At 40.1% G+C, this 17,758-nt stretch overlaps 1 protein-coding gene across 1 annotated transcript in view; it reads left to right on the top strand.

Annotated features, from left to right (window-relative positions):
- The first annotated feature begins 6,816 nt into the window (after positions 1-6,816).
- TYR (tyrosinase) overlaps positions 6,817-17,758 on the top strand; it is a 49,505-nt gene continuing 38,563 nt past the window's right edge. Inside the window, exon 1 of the mRNA XM_061343460.1 lies at positions 6,817-7,735. Coding sequence (XP_061199444.1) covers positions 6,893-7,735 — 843 coding nt within the window. The 5' untranslated portion in view covers positions 6,817-6,892. The remainder of the gene's footprint in view (positions 7,736-17,758) is intronic.

Consider the following 17,758-nt stretch of genomic DNA (forward strand, 5'->3'; position numbering starts at 1 on the left):
CAAGGTCCCTCTGGATGGCATTCCTTCCCTCCAGTGTATCAACCGCACCACACAGCTTGGTGTCATCGGCAAACTTGCTGAGGGCGCACTCAATCCCACTGTTCATGTCAGTGACGAGGATGTTAAACAAGACCGGTCCCAACACTGATCCCTGAGGAGCACCACTCGTAACTGGTCTCCAGGTGGACATTGAGCCATTGACCAGAACTCTGTGTGCGACCATCCAGCCAGCTCTTTACCCACTGAGTGGACTTCAGAATAACCGTAACATCCTTCTCACTATTTTTGAGTATTCAAAGAAATTTTGGTGTTACAGTGAAACGATCAATTTATGACTAAAATAATGTTTCTTTACATTTAAGAGAAAAGTATGCATATAAACTGCTTGTCTGATGCACAGGTGCAACTTCCAGCTATAAAAAAATGCAAGGTTTCATGGAAGCCCAGCTCCCCTTGTCTGAAAAGGGATTATATGAGATGACCTCAGCCTCAGAAGGTCCCAGCTGGTTTATACACACATACGAGTCCCAAATGATTCTCCCATTCATTTTCCAGATTTAGGTTTTGACACTGCAAAGCCATGTTTGCCTTGCCACCAGGAGCTGCCAAGACCTGCTCTGCGCTGAATGTCGCTCTCATGTTTTTTAATGCTCTATTCAATTATCTGTTTTTCAAAGTGTGCACACACACAAAACCAACAGGCAGCTAATAGGAGTTTTTATTATTCTACAGTGTCTCTGCAGACCTGGATAACTGAAGTAGGACAAGTTTGTGAGAATGGCTTAGAGGCATTCTTTAGACACGGCTGTTTCTGAAGAGGAGCCAAGCATGGTGGGCAGCCCCAAAGGAAGGTTCCCCCCAGTCAACCTGCAGAGAGTTAAGTTTATCGGAGGATACTGGAAAGCAGGAGGAAGATTATAGGTTTTTAGCTGCAACAGTATGACTGCACATAGAATCATAGAATCAACTAGGTTGGAAAAGACAGCTTTAAGATCATCAAGTCCAACCATTACCTCAGGACTCCCAAGACCACCACTAAAAGATGTCACTGAGATCCTCATCTACATGGTTTGTTAACACTTTCAGGGATGGCGATTCCACCACTGCCCTGGGCAACCTGTTCTAATGTGAATTTCTTCTTGGTGAAAAAATTGTTCCTTATGTCCAGTCTAAACCTCCACTGGTGCAGCTTGAGACCATTACCTCTTGTCTTAACGCTTGTTACTTGGGAGAAGAGACTGATTTCCACCTCACTCTATCCTCCTTTCAGGTAGCTGTAGGGAGCGATAAGGTCCCCCCTGAGCCTTTTCTTCTCCCTGAGCAGCTCCTCATAAGACTTGTAACCTTAACCCTTCGCCATCTCACAGTTGATTGAGACACAGCTATGGGGTACCTGATGCAAGGGCAAAGGATGCAGCTTGGCAAAATGAGTGAGCCATAAGATACCCCCAACAGAGCAAAAGCTGGCCTTGCCTCTCCCTTAGTTGTTTCCACCACTAGTTCTGCGTGATTTAGAGTGCTTGTCTGACTTCAGCAGGCCAGTTCTCCTTGGGAAATAAGATCATTAAAACTGAAAAAAAAATATCTAAACAGTTTCCTCATAGGATGCTGAAAAACTTTGTGCTTTCAGCCTCAGTGAACTGTTAGATGAGACAGGGCTTTCCTGAACCAGCATGCTATTATCCACCTAGTTAAACTTGGGCCCTAGCCTATCATCAAGGATAAATTCATGTATCAGCCACCCGGTAGTAAAAATTGTATAATCTCTTTCTTCTAAAAGCTGATAGGAAAGCATTCAGACCCACTTACCAAAATCTCCACTCTGCCCAGCATGCTCCAAAAAGAGCAAAGAGCTGAAAGCAGAGGTAAAGTGTAAGTGGAGCATAAAATAGCTATTGAAAACATTGCTTCAGTATCCCACTTAGGTGCTGTCCTGTCATCAAAACTGATAGATACCAGATAAGTTCTGTGTCACCTGCAGCAAACCCTAAATCATGTAGATTATAAATCAATACGTCAGTAACTTTCACATAATCTTCAGTCTATAACAGGGGAAAACCATCTATGTCTTTTGCTGCTGTTTCTATACTTCTATTGCTCTGATTACATCAGCACCTCTTCTGCCTTGCTTCGGACTGCAGATCAATAACTTTTTTTTGCTTATTCCTATATGTGTCTCTAATATTTAGCCCATGTTTTTAGGCTAGTTTTAATACCTGTTTTCTGGTGCACTGAGTCTGTCTCTTGGGCCATCAGATTAAAAATAAGATGGACGCCACATAATAAAAGCGCTGATCCAGCAAAATTCAATGGTTCAAAGCTGTTAAAAGTGATAGATTAAATTTGTGACAGCAGACTTTGTGACAGATCAAATATGACCTGTCCACACCTTGATGTTTTTGTTAGAACAAGTATTTCTTCCTTTTGCATGCTCTACAAAACCCACTAATAAATAGCACTGGCCTTGTGTTCCTTGACTGATTGAACAATGCAGAGATTGGGAAATCATTCATGGGCCAGGTTACATTAGGATCAGGAAAAGAGATAATCTGCTAAAGTAAAGATTCACAACTGTGTGAACTTTAACCTGGGAAACCAACTAGACCTGTAAATTCTTTCTTCAGGTGGTCAGGGCTAAGGCTGGCCAGGGTGATAGGAGTGTTTTTATTTGCTGCACAAGCCAAGCTTACCTGAACCTCACTCTGAATTTCAGGCTGGGGAGTCCAACATCCCACTGATAGCTGAATATGTTCACGGTTGCATCTATTAGACCATCAGCTGTGTAGACTGCATATGAGGTATGCTGGTCCTGAGTTAAAAGTTACAGCGTACAGAGCAATTTCTGAGACTGGGTTTGTCTTCCTTTCATACATTCAAATGGGTGTTTGAGCCTTAGCTTCAAATATTATACCAAAAGGTGTTTGTTTTAGGCTAAAAATCTTGTAAGAATTTATAGTCTGCTTCTTAGAAAAGAGCTTTGATTAGTATGACTAAACTTACTGAAACTCTTACTTTCTAATCAGAAACGATATTTTTTTTTTCTACTTAAGGATAAAAGTTGATTATAAATAGAAAGTGAACATTTTCTTCTCCCTTGAGTGGTATTTATTTAACTGCTTAGCTGCTTCATGGCTCTTAAGCAGGACTCTTCTCAAACTTCCCCTTCCCATTTTTCAGTAACAAGGAGATGGATTTTTCATTCTGGTTTTGACCACAATGTAGTATCTATCACGTGTCATCATCCTGTTTTCTTTCTCCAGGGATCCAGGAGCCAGATTTGGCTCACTGTCAAACCACAGAGGAGTCCAATAGCTCCATCTGGCACACAGGTCATGGGGCAAGGGACAGAAATTGATGTTTTGTCCTTCTGCTACCTGCAACGTGAGCTCAGGAAAACATCTGAAACCAGGTGCCTTATGCAGTGCATAAGGATGGTGATGCTGAACCTCAAGGAACAGGTAAGGATCAATGAGAGCAGTCCGAGCCTACTGGTTTGTCAGACTGAATTTCCTGGCTGGTTAACAGACTATATTTCATTCCATTTGTCAGTGTTCTCTCATTGTCAAAAGGTTTGTGAACTTACCCACTCCAAATAAACATTTTTCTCTCTTTTTCTCTTTGGAAAGAACTTTTCTTTCCACTGGAACTGAGCAGCACTGACTTTTTCTATCCAGCTTTTGTTTCTTCACTGTGTTATACTTGTCTTTTAAAACAATTTCAATTTAAAACTATTCTCTATTTTCTCACCCCAGATTTTTATTTTTTTCTCCCACTCAACATAGACAACTGGACCTTAAAATAAACACAGAATTCCTAAAAGTGTACAAGCCATATTGAGATATATTTGCTCCACGGTATCATTTCACTATCAGAATTTTTTAAAACCCATTAGTATTACTTGAGTTATTTTTATGAGGTAATATGAACTCCCATTCAATGTCATTGCTTTTCATTTAAATTGTTTCTTTTCTTTGTCCATAGCAACATCAGACCACCACAGGCTGTGGCTGTATGAATTTTGGTTTAGTATTGCAACATAGTGCTGAAAATCTGATCCTAACACTGCAAACAAGCCAGCACATGAACTTTAGGAAGACATCTCAGTACTCTGTGTTTGGAGTTTTTAACTTTCAATAACTATTGACATCTCTATAAAGCACTTAAGGACCTTGTAATGAAAACACAAATTAGATTTTAAATACTGCCATTACTCTGCTAGTCCACTAGCCTGAAACCAATACTTTAACTGATGCACTTGTAAACTTTAAGGTAGAGTTAAGATTTAGGGATATTAGGCAGAACCCAATCCTAGTTTGTTGTTGAAGGTTGCCTTTACAAGCTCCAACTGTGAAGTGATTCCTGGTCATTTATGCTTGGGAATCAAAGTTGGATCTGGCCACCAACCCCATGTCTTTCAAGTTCTTGGATAAACTGGTGTGCCTTAACCATGTTGATCTTACAGTCCACATAGTATTTGTGTACCTTAAATAAGTCAGTCTTGACACATACTCATAAGCATGTGAACCCAGATGTGAGAAATGGGTGTCCCAGAGCACATAGCAAGGTGATGCCTACCAACTGGCAGAACGCAAGGGAAACAGCTCTCAGTCAAAAAGACTAAATTCAACTTACGCACAAACTTCATGTGGATACGATGGCTTTAATATATAGGCCATGAAATAAAGAGTACTGCGTTGAAGTACAAAAGAGCTGGAAAGTCCCATGAGGTCTTTTTAATGAAGATACTTTTGCACAGATGTAGTATGTAAGGTATGACTGTCTCATGTTTATGTGATTCTACAGTCACATGTGGGAACAGGAACAGATATTTTCTTACTTTTCTAATGCTTACGGCTGTTGGTATATGGAAAGTTCAATTACCTAACTATTATCTGAATCACTGTCTTATTCAAAACAGGACTTTGTTAAATAGTAGGTTAAGAAGGGTGTGTGCTGCTCCTCAGTCACATTCCTCATTCAAAGTTTCTCATTCATACTGTTTAACAGAGGATTCCATTGTTAACTGGTTGCTTCCGAAGCTTGCCATATGACAACTGTCAAAGCTCAAATTCTTATTTTATAACATTGAACATAAAGTTTCATTTGAATATAAAAATAGGGTATTGAATGTGTTTGTGGGTATGACTATCTGCCTAAATATACATTTGAGGGCTTATCTGGGTTGCTCTGAGTCTCTACCTCAAGCCTTTCCCAATCCCTGTAGCCAATCCCAATCTGTTCAGTTTTCAGTGAAAATTAAAGAATATATATAATTTTCCTCATGTGTAGTAGTTTTGCACTAGACTCCATGAGCAGAAGAGTAAACAAAATAAATTGCAAAGGTTTCCCAAACAGCCAGGCACAGAGAAAAGAAAATAAATCAAACAAGCAGCATTTCCACGCTGAAATCTGGTTTACAAGCCTAACCTGGAGACCCGGGGAATCAGTCAAACAACAGTAAACATTAGCCTGTGGTTAGAAATATGTTTTGGAAAAGCAACTCCGTTTCCTTTGCCCTTCTTGCTTCCAGCTTCCCCATCACAGGCTCTCTGGCAGTGGGATTTGGGGATAATCGCCTGGAATACCTGAGGCGTAGAAGCCAACAGGATTAAAGCACCTCGTGCTCCTCAGCACAGTCATGTGATGAACTGCTGATCCCAACAAAAGGCATCGTTTCCCAGAAAAGTTCTCACTTCATTTGCCTATAAGTTGTTCTTGCCCTGCTGAGATTTTACCTAAGCATAAGGAAATGTTGTTTTTAGTAAATGATGTTTTTAGTAAAACAAAACAAAACAAAACAGCGAGACCACTCTTTCTTACTATTAACAATGCTACTAAAGAAAATCATGGATAGTTCAAGTTTGATTTGCTTAGCAGTAAAACAACTACTGTCCTTTTGCTTCAAGGGGCAGCTTCAAATAACGTGCAACTTCTAAAACCACCCGTGCAGCTCAATTAGCTCTGATCAAGCTAATGTATAAGAAGGAAATGGTGGGTAGTCTGGAGGCTGCAGAGTAACATGTGCAGAACACAGATATGATGCTTGCAGACTGCTCAGTGGGACTAAAATAGGAGTCATGGTTTGCCTTCCAGCTACAGAGACAGTTGCCTAAAGTGCTTTCTGCAAACCTATGGGAAGATTGCCTGTATTCCCCACAAAACTGCAGAGAAGTTCTGGGGGCAGATTTTGGTGGGTCATTTCCTGCCAAATTACTATAACTTCTAAGGAAGCAAAATGATGGCTTTTTTCTTCCTGAAAAGTTCATCATTTTCCTTGTGAAGTTACTTTGCCAAGATTCCACTGAAATATAAAAATGCCAAGCCAATGCATTTATTCTGTTTCTGCCCTATGTTCCCACTTAATCTGACCACATTTTATGATCACTTCCTCTTAAAAAACAGAAAGTTTATCCAAAATTATTTACTTTCTCACTTTCAGGTTCACTGTGCTTATTTAACTGACTGGATTTTTCAGAGTCTTTTCTTAAACCACCATTTACTCTACAGCATATGATCAAACAAGGAATGTGAAGAGCTGACAACTATTTCTGTGTCCAAAGTTTAATTTTACTTCCTCTCCAATTGTCAGAGGAAAGCAATCATGTGCTAGGCAGGAGATGAAAGTTCATAATAAGTGCCTGTATTTCAGAACTCATAAGGGGTGGGGGAAAAAGTCACTTGGCTTTCACCCAGAACATGTGATAATCAGATTAACCCCAAAGTGTATTTTGTGTGTACATTCATCGAGGGTAGGTATGGGGAAGGACATTGAAGGGTGCACTGTCAAAGTAGTCAGCAGTGAAGCATTCCTGGTGGAGGGGAGGAATTTCTTTCACACCCAGGACTTTGGAGGGGTCAGAGAAAGCGCTCCATGCACTGAAGCATAACACCGATGCTCTCCCGCTGTTCTGTGAGGATGCCGCTGCTTGCCATGGGATTTCTGCTAGTCATCCTTCAGCCATCCAGTGGGCAGTTCCCCAGAGCCTGTGCAAACACAGAGAGCTTGCTGAGGAAGGAGTGCTGTCCCCCCTGGGATGGAGACGGGTCCCCTTGTGGGGAGCTTTCCAGCAGAGGGTTCTGCCAGAACATCCTTCTCTCGCAGGCTCCACTGGGACCGCAGTTCCCTTTCTCAGGAGTGGATGACAGAGAGGACTGGCCTTCTGTATTTTACAACAGGACATGTAAATGCGAAGGCAACTTCATGGGATTCAACTGTGGTGAGTGCAAGTTTGGTTTCTCAGGACTCAACTGCACTGAAAGGCGACTGAGAACGAGAAGAAACATCTTCCAGCTCACCACCAGTGAGAAGAACAGGTTTCTTGCTTACCTTAACTTGGCAAAGAACACCCCTAGCCAGGACTATGTTATTGCCACTGGTACATATATTCAAATGAACAATGGCTCCAACCCCATGTTCAGGAACATCAACGTGTATGACCTCTTTGTGTGGATGCATTATTATGCATCTCGAGACACACTCTTAGGTGGGTCTAATGTGTGGCGAGACATTGATTTTGCCCATGAAGCCCCTGGCTTTCTGCCTTGGCATCGTGTCTTCCTGTTGTTGTGGGAACGTGAGATACAGAAGATAACAGGTGATGAGAACTTCACCATCCCCTACTGGGACTGGAGAGATGCAGAGGACTGTGTGGTATGCACTGATGAATACATGGGTGGCAGACATCCCACCAACCCTAATTTACTCAGCCCAGCATCATTTTTCTCCTCGTGGCAGGTAAGGACAGGCAAAGGGGAAGGGGAAGGGAATTATCCTACCTGATTTTAGGCATGTAAGAAATGTACACAATCTGGGAGCTTACAGAATCACAGAATCAATTATTAGTGTTGGAAGAGCTTTTAGAGATCTTCTAGTCCAATGACCCTACAACCTAGAATGTGTCCAGGTGGGTTTTGAGTGTCTCCAGAGGGAGAGACTCCACAATCCTCTTGAGCTTAGCCATGCTGCCTTCCCTTAGACATTCCTGGAGAGAAAATAAGCACTACCACAGAGAGAAAATTGGTTTGTATGTAAACTTAATCTTCATTTAGAGCTGTTGATTTGTTTCTTTCTCTATTCTCTTCAGGACTATAGGATTTAGGCTGCTTAATTAGGAACCTGAAGTTAAACTGGAAGAAGGAAAGTAAAGCCTTTGAGTCCAAACATGGACTTCAGCAGGCTAAACAGGCTTGGGGCTGCTGTGGCAGTCAGGTGAGAAAAAGCAGGACTTATGTACATAAATTACTAGAATACAACCATTGTAAGTTGATCAGTGACTGAATGATGGAGATAAAAGCAAGGAGTTTTCAGGCACTCTGCTCCTCTCACAGTGCTTTCCTCCATCCAAGAGTTAAAAGCTATCAATTCAAGCTAATCTGCTTTCAATTTAAAACAGATAAACAAAGGAATAAAACAAATCTTTAGCACACAGAATAAGCAGCTGTGTAATTCACATCAGTAGTTCAAGTGAAATTCAAGAAATAATCTCTGCTGTTAAAAAGGAGCTAAAAAGTAAAATCAATAGCTATTCCTGCCACTTAAAAGCACTGGAAATTAGCCTGTATACCGAGGTAAATTTACGTGTTTACATAGGTGATGTGTTCTTACATAGCTGAACTATATTGTGCTGTTCTAAAACTGAGAGCTTCTAGACATTTTGTCTTTTGGTTGTTACTGCCACATTGGCTAAAATACAGTGACAGAGGTCTATTGGCTTCTACAGACACACTTCATCATGACAATAGCAACAGTCGCTTCTGGCGCTGAAGTCTATGATTATGTTGGTATATATTTATCTTTGTTCTACTTATTTCTGTAGCAACAACCCAAATGAAGGTTGGGCAGTTTTAGTGATCTAACAGAAAGTGAGAGAGATACAAGCTCCAGCAGCTCTGATATTCTAGCATTACAAAAATGCAACTAACTGGGCTTACTGGACTGGATGTACTCTATTTAGTGATGATTTGTGCCTTCCGAATAAAATAGACTGTGTATATACCTGTAAATTCAATCATATGCATACTGTTACAGAGCTATTTTTGGACATTATCTGGTGTATATTTTGCATGTATTGACTAGTTTTCCCCCAGACAGGTACTGTTCAGGGTCTGCTCCCAGGAGAATGTCTGCATGCAGCCACCCTGTTCAGGAGGCTAAGATGATTTTACTGGCATAGACACAGACTATTTCATGCCATTTTGCCTCATTACTCAGGAAATTTCCTGGCCACATTTAATTTACCAGTGTAGACATAGCCATAAAATAACTATAGCTACAAACATGTAATTTCATCCAATTGTGAGACTTTGTTCTTTTCTAACATGAATCTGGATGGACTTTACTGACTTAATTAGATTACATTAGCAGAATGAAGTGAACTTGATGGTGTTTTGCACTGAGCTAAGAGTTATGTGAAAATGATACAGGTGTTAAAATGGATTAAATTTAACTAGAACTGCACTAATTACATGTGTCAAGAGGAACTATCGGTACAGATATTGGAGGAGATAACCAAGATAGAGGGAAGCAAGTAGCACAAAGAAATCAGCAAGTTACTAGCAGATTTTCTAAATGAATTGGGGAGGCCATATAGTTATGATAGTTATAGAGTTACAGTTATGTTTCTTTACTTCAAGGGTGGTGAGGCACTGGAATAGGTTGCCCAGGGAAGCTGTGAATGCTCCATCCCTGGCAGTGTTCACAGCCGGGTTGGACAGAGCCTTGGGTGAGATCGTTTAGTGTGAGGTGTCCCTGCCCATGGCAGGGGGTTTCAAACTAGACGAACTTAAGGTCTTTTCCAACCTTAACTATTCTATGATTGTGATTGTATGATTAGCACATTTTTTATCTAAGGTGTTATAAATCATACCCAGATTCTTAGAATTTTTCAATCGTGGTGATAATCACACAGAAAATTTACAAGTAGCAATGTATACATTTAAGAAGCAGTCAGGTTTATAACTTCTCATGCAAAGTCAGTTCCCATAAACATATTCAGAAAATAAAGACAAATTATCATTAAAAAGTTGTTTTAGCAGGTATTCTTTTTTATAACTGGAATAGGTAGGACAAAATAACCTGTGCCATGTTTAAAATACATTGTCAGTGTATGTATAAAAGCTCTAAGTTCTTTGCTCAAGTTTTACAAGTGTTGTCTGATAATGGGTGCTTACCACTTCTATTTTTCAGCCATTATTGTGTATGTTACACTTAAAAAAACAAATACAAAATTGGACTACAGTAAACTTACCCTCAAAGGTTATTATTCTCTTTTGACATCTTCTGTCTATGTATAATTGCTGCCTTACCTAGAGAAAGAAAGAAAGAGATTGAACAGATCTGCGTTTTCAGTCAGTGAGTTTGGGGTGAAGATACAACACAAATTGATGTTTCTTTATTAGCCTTGAATACAAATTCAAACAATTGCTTATGATGGAATAACAGCCGATACAGCTCCTTCAAGTAGCACTAAGTAAGAAATCAGAATCTCACTTCAGAAATTCAAAAGGGAACAAAAATAGCCTAAGCTTGAACCGGAAAACAGCCACAGATCTGCTGCAGAATACACTGATTATCCAAGCTCTGTAGCTAAACAGAAAGAGAGAAGAAAAGAGGAGGATCCAGAAATGTGAAGGAATTTAGGCTTTCAATAAGCACTCAAAATGAAAAGAGGGCACGAGAAATCTTTTAAACAACTCATCTGTAATACGGTGCTCTTTTTAGAATTTTAAGTCTCTTCCCATAACAAAACAATGCCTGCTATGTTAGGCAGTAGTTATAGATTTCTTAAAAAGAAAAGGTAAAGTGCTTATTTGCAGAACAGCATCTCTTTTTTAATCCGCAAAGAAAGGAGAAAATACTTTATTCCATTGAGAAGTTGCCATGGCAACATGGATACCCATGAATACATGCTGAAATTTTTGCTTTTGCCTTACTTTTCCTTCAACATGCTGCTGTTACCATTCAGCTGAGTGAATTATCCGTCCATATTTTTCTCGTGTTTATCATCTAAGTGACAATTCTGATTCCTGCCTTAGATTTTACCAGCAAGACTATCAGGAATCTTTAGTGTTTCAATTTGTTTGCTTGGCTTATGTTTTAGGGTAGGTGGGAAGGATTTTCTCATGTTTTCAGTTACTTGCTTGTGATGATTCAAGTGTTGAATGAGGAATTAGGACTGCATGACACCTACTACTGCTTTACCAGTTTATGCAATTCTATGTTGACTTAACAGAAAGCTATATGGGAAATGGAGATCTTCCATGACATTTGAGAGGTTATTTGCCTTGGTGCCCATGTTTATAATTATTCTAGATAATGGGTGTGCTAAAAAAAAAACCAACAAAAAACAAACAGCAATAATTATGCTTCATTTAAATACTAGTAGGTGAAATTCTGCTCTCCTCTGCTCCAGAACTAATATGGAGAAATAACTGAAGCAGTGGAGTTACAAATGTATAAAAAGCCTTCTGCAAATAAAATCAGAATCTTTCTAGTGGTAGTTACATTACAGTTTGGGGTTCCCCACAGTGTGCTAGAGAGATGATAAAGACAATAAAGCAGGAGAATGGAAGTGCTGGTTTAGCTCTTACGGCAAGCAGGCTATAGTTCCAACTTTAGCCCCCAGTATTTTTGTCTCTCCTAAAAGATATGACTTGAGAGAAGTAATTGCATAAGGAGGAGAGCTGTCTGCTCTCAGATGTGCTGGTGTAAGCCTGCAGCCAATTCTTTGATGCAAGCACCAAGAATTTCCTTTGGAACGTCGTTCTGTATCACCCTGTAGAACCACTTACACAAATGTAAAGCTACTACAAAACGGAAACAAGTTACACAAATAGAAAATGGTTGTAGTGTCCCTGGACTAATAATGACAGTATTTTAGATCCACTACCTGAAGATACAATCTTATAAGACATATGAAATGCAGCCATTCAGAAGCAGCAATTTAATTCTAAGCACAGTTTATCAGGGGGCTGTATTGCTAGCTGAATAGTCTGAAGGAATCATTTGAAGCACTATTTCATGCTCCCCCTTTAAAAAATTCAGGATATTTTAAAAAATACAAACACCAGAACCCAACACTTCTTGATTCTTAAATCAGCCAAAGTCTTACATCCATCTGCTTGTGGACACCCAAATATCTCATGAACGCTATGTCTTTATCTCTTATTGCAACTTGTTATGGGTTTTGTGCCAGCTATAGGCTGGTGAACTAAAAACAGCCACCCAAATGGAGCAAGTAGCTATAAAGGGAGACTATATCAATCATAGAATCACAGGATCAAGACTCATAGAATACCAGGTTGGAAGAGACCTCAAGGATCATCTGGTCCAACCTTTCTTTTCAAAAACACAGTCTAGCCAACATAGCCCATCACCCTGTCCACCTGAATCACTATCAGTACTGATCTCCTAATGATATGCCTACATGGGTTATAAATTTGAAATGTTTCCTCTTGCAAAGAGGTAACTCTCTATATGCCACACCACTGCCTGAGGGAACCAGGATCTGTGCATAGCAGGAGCAGCCGCTCAGGTATCCTCAGCCTCTTTATGTCACTGTAATCTCAGAGTAATTCCCATTCTTCTATGGGATCATGTGTGTGTGACAGCAGAGCTTGGCCTGTGATTATTTGGCTGTTTTCTAGTATATAGCCATGCTTGCTCAGGAGTTGTGTAGTGTAAAAAATAAGCATCTTCAGAGGTGTATAAATTAATAGCTAAGGAATGTAAAAAAAATCGGTTGTTAATAAATCACCATAAAAAGCAGCTTACCATCTCTCTGCAGAGAGATGTGTCCTGGTGAATTTGCAGTAGATGTGGAGACAGCAGCACCAACAGTATAGCTTGGAGACAGGCAGAAAGCAGAGAATCATGCTCTGCCAAACCAGAAAGCGTTAATGATCATTTCAGCGCTGATTGTTAGCAGATTCCTACCCTACTCCAGCAGCATTTTGAGGTGCTGCATGGGGTATAAAATTACCTCCCAGTTCTGGGTTGCTTCTGAGCAAAAAGGTGAAACTCAGCCAGCTTTTACTGAAGGCTGAGAAAATACCTTGAAGGGTCTGGGTTTGTTTCAGTACTGTCACTTTGTGTTTGTCTCATCAACTTTTAGCTTGAGTTTCACAGCTCTTCCAGTTAATGCATATGTCGTGAGGGTCAGAAAGATAATTAATGTCCTTACCGTTGCACAAAGATGTTTCTTAGAATTTGTCTAAATCTTTGCTTTCCAAATTTTCTTCTTTTTATTCAGTTTCACTTTTCCATTCCTGTTAGTACTCAGGAGTATATGAAGAACCAGATATAAATATACACAGTGTCTTGAATTTTTGATCTGATGTGGACACAGCACCTTTAAAGTTCTGCCTATAAAAGCAAGCTCCCAGCAGTTTGTTCTGCTGCTGGTTATTTGGGAATTTCCTTGCATTTTCCCTGCTTGGTGAATAAATGGCTTCTGGATGCCAGTTAACTAGGATTAGATTATGCCAGACCCTAATGCAGCCAAAAAAAGTAAAAATGAAACCTCTTTACAGTTGCCAAATATTTTAAATCCAGTGTGAGGACTGCATTTTAATGCTGTTCCCAAGCAAGGGTGTGAGAATAATAGGAGAAAGACAGAGAAAGGCAATGAATCAGAGCAAAATCTCTTTTGGCCAAAAATGGGACCCAATGCTCCAGTTGAGAAGTCTGGACTTCACATAGGACAAACGGAGACATGGGGATGTGTCACATCACATCCCTGTGGCTGGGAAGGGAGCCACAGAAAGCAAGCCATGTGGATGCTCTGGCTGTAGTCTGAAGTGGTTCTTTTAGGCTATCTTAACCTAGAGCATAACACTGTGAAACATGATGATACACTTCCTGGATGGGGGGAGACTTACACTCAGTGGGCTCAGAAGAGAAGCAGAGTAAAGGACCAGGTCAAAAGGATGCATAGGTGTGGATTAACCCTTTGAATGGCAGTACTTCTCCAGCAAAATAAGGAACTTCAGCTCACTCTGTAAGTAAGCAGCTATTTCAAGACCATAGAAAATCACCTTTTTCTAAGTATTCAGGTGTGCTACCTGTACTGGATGTCCCTGTGAGCTCAGCTCCAATAAGTACAAAGAAACCACAAAGAATGTCCCGCCATAACCCCCAAAGCTTTGAATTTAAAAATAGCAGGCAAAGAACTGAACATCGCTAAAGACTCCTGAAATGAAATTCACTTTATATAGGCACAGGGCCTGCTCTGTCTTTTTGGAAGAAGAAAGGGTTTCCCAGTCGCAAAAAGGTGCGAGACAGCAGCAGCGCTTCTGAACATTTGCAGTCGGTTTTCTAAGAACAATACAAAGAGCTGTGCTAAAGATGTCAACTGCAGTGCACGGACGGATGTTTTGTGCTGGGTGCTACAAGGCCCAGGAACGATGCTGCGTATTCTGGAGTGCCATCTACTGGCATTTACTCTGATAACTACTTACATAAGCATTTCCTCGGAGTATCTTCCCAACGATTTCCCTGGAGCTGATGGATATATGCATGAAGGAGAGCAGGCACTCGGTGCACTTTGAATAGGAAGCCTTGTCCGGGGTGAACTGAGAAATTTGCTTAGGACTGTTCCAAAAGGGAACAGAAAATTATGTTTCTAGTAGAAAGTACTTCTGCTGAATGGAACAAAGGTAATGATGTGACCCATTTTGTGTGTGCTTTATGCAGATTACATCCAGAAAGAGCAATTTGACTGACCCATGTCCTGTTATCACTTGCACATCACATGACTGATAAACCAGCAAATTATACTTTCAGGGTAGACCCATAATTTATATTACCTAATTTGCACCTTTCTGGAAAAGCATCCACGTTAACTTCATGGCCAGACTTTAATTTTTAGCTCAGAAAAAATAGCAGAAATTCACAGACAAATACTTTCATTCCTGGCTCATATGTCAGCTTTTCTTGACCATGACTTAGTTACCAAATACCTTACAGCATCTGGCTTCTATTTGGGATGAATTTGGTTAATGAGGGATACAATAAAAAGTAAATGTAAAAGAAAAATTAGCACTTTAATAATTTATAAGCCTCATAACATTAACAGTTGCATTAAATCCCACTGAAATTGATAAATAGAACAAAGGGAAGGTGTTCATTTAGTTATATTTGAGCTCATGCTTAAAGATTCCCTCTCTGAATATCTGAAAAGCTGGTCTTGAAGGAAGGATCTGATTGCTCTTTAAGACACAGTGGGAGTATTCCCATGGCAGTGGAGAGAGGATGAAAAGATAGGAGATGGAAAGGCAGATATGGACCTGAATAAAGTCCATAGAAAACAGAGTTAAACAGAAAATCCACGTGTATGTATTTTCTGAGTCAAATGCCAACTGGGAAATGGGTTGAGTTTCACCAGCCAAAACACACTTGCCTTCTTCACGAGTGCTTTTCTAGGGACATAGGGCTGTGCATTTTTATAAACAAAGATACTGCTGGAGCATCTCTTTGAATCATCCCCTATTTTGCTTCTAACAGGAACAAACTCCAGAATAAACTCTCAGTAACACAAAGCAATCATAAAACCGGCACTGTAGCTATGCTTTGTGTTTATAACAGTAGGTCTCTCCCTTCACTCCTTCTCCCTTCTCAGTGGGGATTCTTGGAAGAGACTTCTTAGAGGCACAGTCCTGACCTCAGTCCCTGTTATAGGCACAAACCTGACCCACTTGGTGAGCTTCTGGGGGCTATGTGAACATGAAACTCTATGCTGGATAACTTCCTACAGCCTCCAAGGGCACCTTGGTTGTTTTAACAGACTACTAGGGCAGATTTCAGCTAATAGAGCAGTCTCCAAGGATGTATTTCTCTGATAAGCTTTCTTATCTCCTTAAAAAATCCCAAAAATTACAAGAATAATTTATTCAGGAGATTCATATTCATAGGAAATTTATCATTTAAGAACTCCAGATTCATAAGAAATCTAGGTTATATCACAAGCTTCGTCAGACACTTTCTGACATGGTCAAATCACTTAGAAAAGGATTCATCTCATATCCTTCCACTCATTTGCGTTAGTCAGGCAGCAAAGCAACTTGCCTTTGGCTCTGTCTTTAGTCACTTCAGAGGCACATCCATACCTCTAGGGTATGATTCATCCTATCCTAATGCAGAAACAGAGCATTAAGTGGAACACTCTTAATTTTGCTTCCCTTGCTAACTGCAGTCCAGAGACTGGTTCTGCATTGGGTTTTTTATACATTTTATTTCATTGACTTAGTCAGTGAAGAGGGTTAGGCACCTCTAGAGGTATGTACATCTCACCCACCTGACATCTGGCTTAGAAGGGTTGAATCACACTCAGGAGATGCCTTTCTCCTGACTGCAGAGGTCATCCTAAAGTGTTGCTTCAGTCTGGCAATTTGTACTGGTTAAGTGAATCTCCTACTCCCTGCACTAAAAGAGAATCCCATGTTCTTCCATCCCATTCTAGCAGAGATGATTGCTTTCACTCAGCTTCTCACTCATTGTTCCCATAAAACAGAAATACACCTCCAGGATGAAAGAATTCTGGGTTTTCAGTGTTACGTGTTTTCTCTCTATGATGTCTCACTTAGTAATGAAACTCTCCTTTCTCCACAAGAAATTCTCATTAACCATGTTGACTATCTGATAATCACAGAGTCCTGTATTTTGAAGGAATCTCTGGTGATTTGGAGTTTTATTTGTTTTGGTGGGGTTTTCAGTAAAAAAAAACCAAAACAATAGATAGCAGAAACACCGTTGTGTTTCGTTTTCATAGATCCATCATCTGTTCTGCTATACACACCCACCAAATTCTTTAGTCTGATCTTCTGCTTGTGTCATTATATTTTCCTCCATATTCCATACTGACACCATGTCAGGGAAGTTCCTGAATATAAAGTAGAAAAGCAAGTTAGTACTTGTACCAATTCCCTGTATTTTTATTGTACCAGAATATGACAAAAACAATCCTCCTTCTCATTCTGATCACTTCTCTGGCCAAGAAAGACCTGCAGTGAGAGCTACTGTAAAAGATCATGATCATCAAAGACACATTCTTAGATAATAAATATATACTTGTGGCATAAAAAGATATTGAGCAGCAACTTTGTGACACAGACTGTTTGGGTAGTTTTAACTCATGGCAAATGTGAAGGAGCTTGACTCAGCCGAAACTAGCTGACTGTCATTTGATGTTACATTGAACTTCGTTTCTGTTCCAGGAGGCTCAAATTGGACTAGCAGCTTCTACAGATCATCTGACAAATAATGACTTGTTATGCGATGGTAACTGGACTTTGCCTGTATTCAGGTATTGAGGTCCTTTTCCAATACCCATCTCTATGATATCTCAGTTGGTGATACATGCTCATCCTTGTAACATTCCTCGGAAGTACAGAAGCATCTTTTCGCATTTTGTACATACAGCATCATCAAGACAGAGTGAAACTAAGTGCTCGTTTAGTCTGACAAAACACAGATATTTTCAGAATGAAGGGGGTTTGGGTTTGGAGCTATTTACATATTCAAAGCCAACAATTCCCCCTCTCACTGTGTGGGGAGCAAAAATCTGTGATTTTGGCTTTGTTCAGGATGCTTTGGCTGAAGCCAAAATCCTCCATTTCTCAACTGCAGCAGCAGATTTAACTCCATTTGTGTCCTGCTTGCCTGCTATTTGTAGGTAATACTGAATTTAGCCTCAGCATGTTTTCAAGGGTATAAATGAGAACTGATGCCTTAGTCCACATGGGTAGTTTCAGATACAGATTA

Source organism: Neopsephotus bourkii, unplaced genomic scaffold (assembly GCF_033783945.1).
Source record: "Neopsephotus bourkii isolate Nb327-2 ecotype Australia unplaced genomic scaffold, CSIRO-AGI_Nbou_v1 NB_1825, whole genome shotgun sequence".
NCBI classification, from domain to species: Eukaryota; Metazoa; Chordata; class Aves; order Psittaciformes; family Psittacidae; genus Neopsephotus; species Neopsephotus bourkii.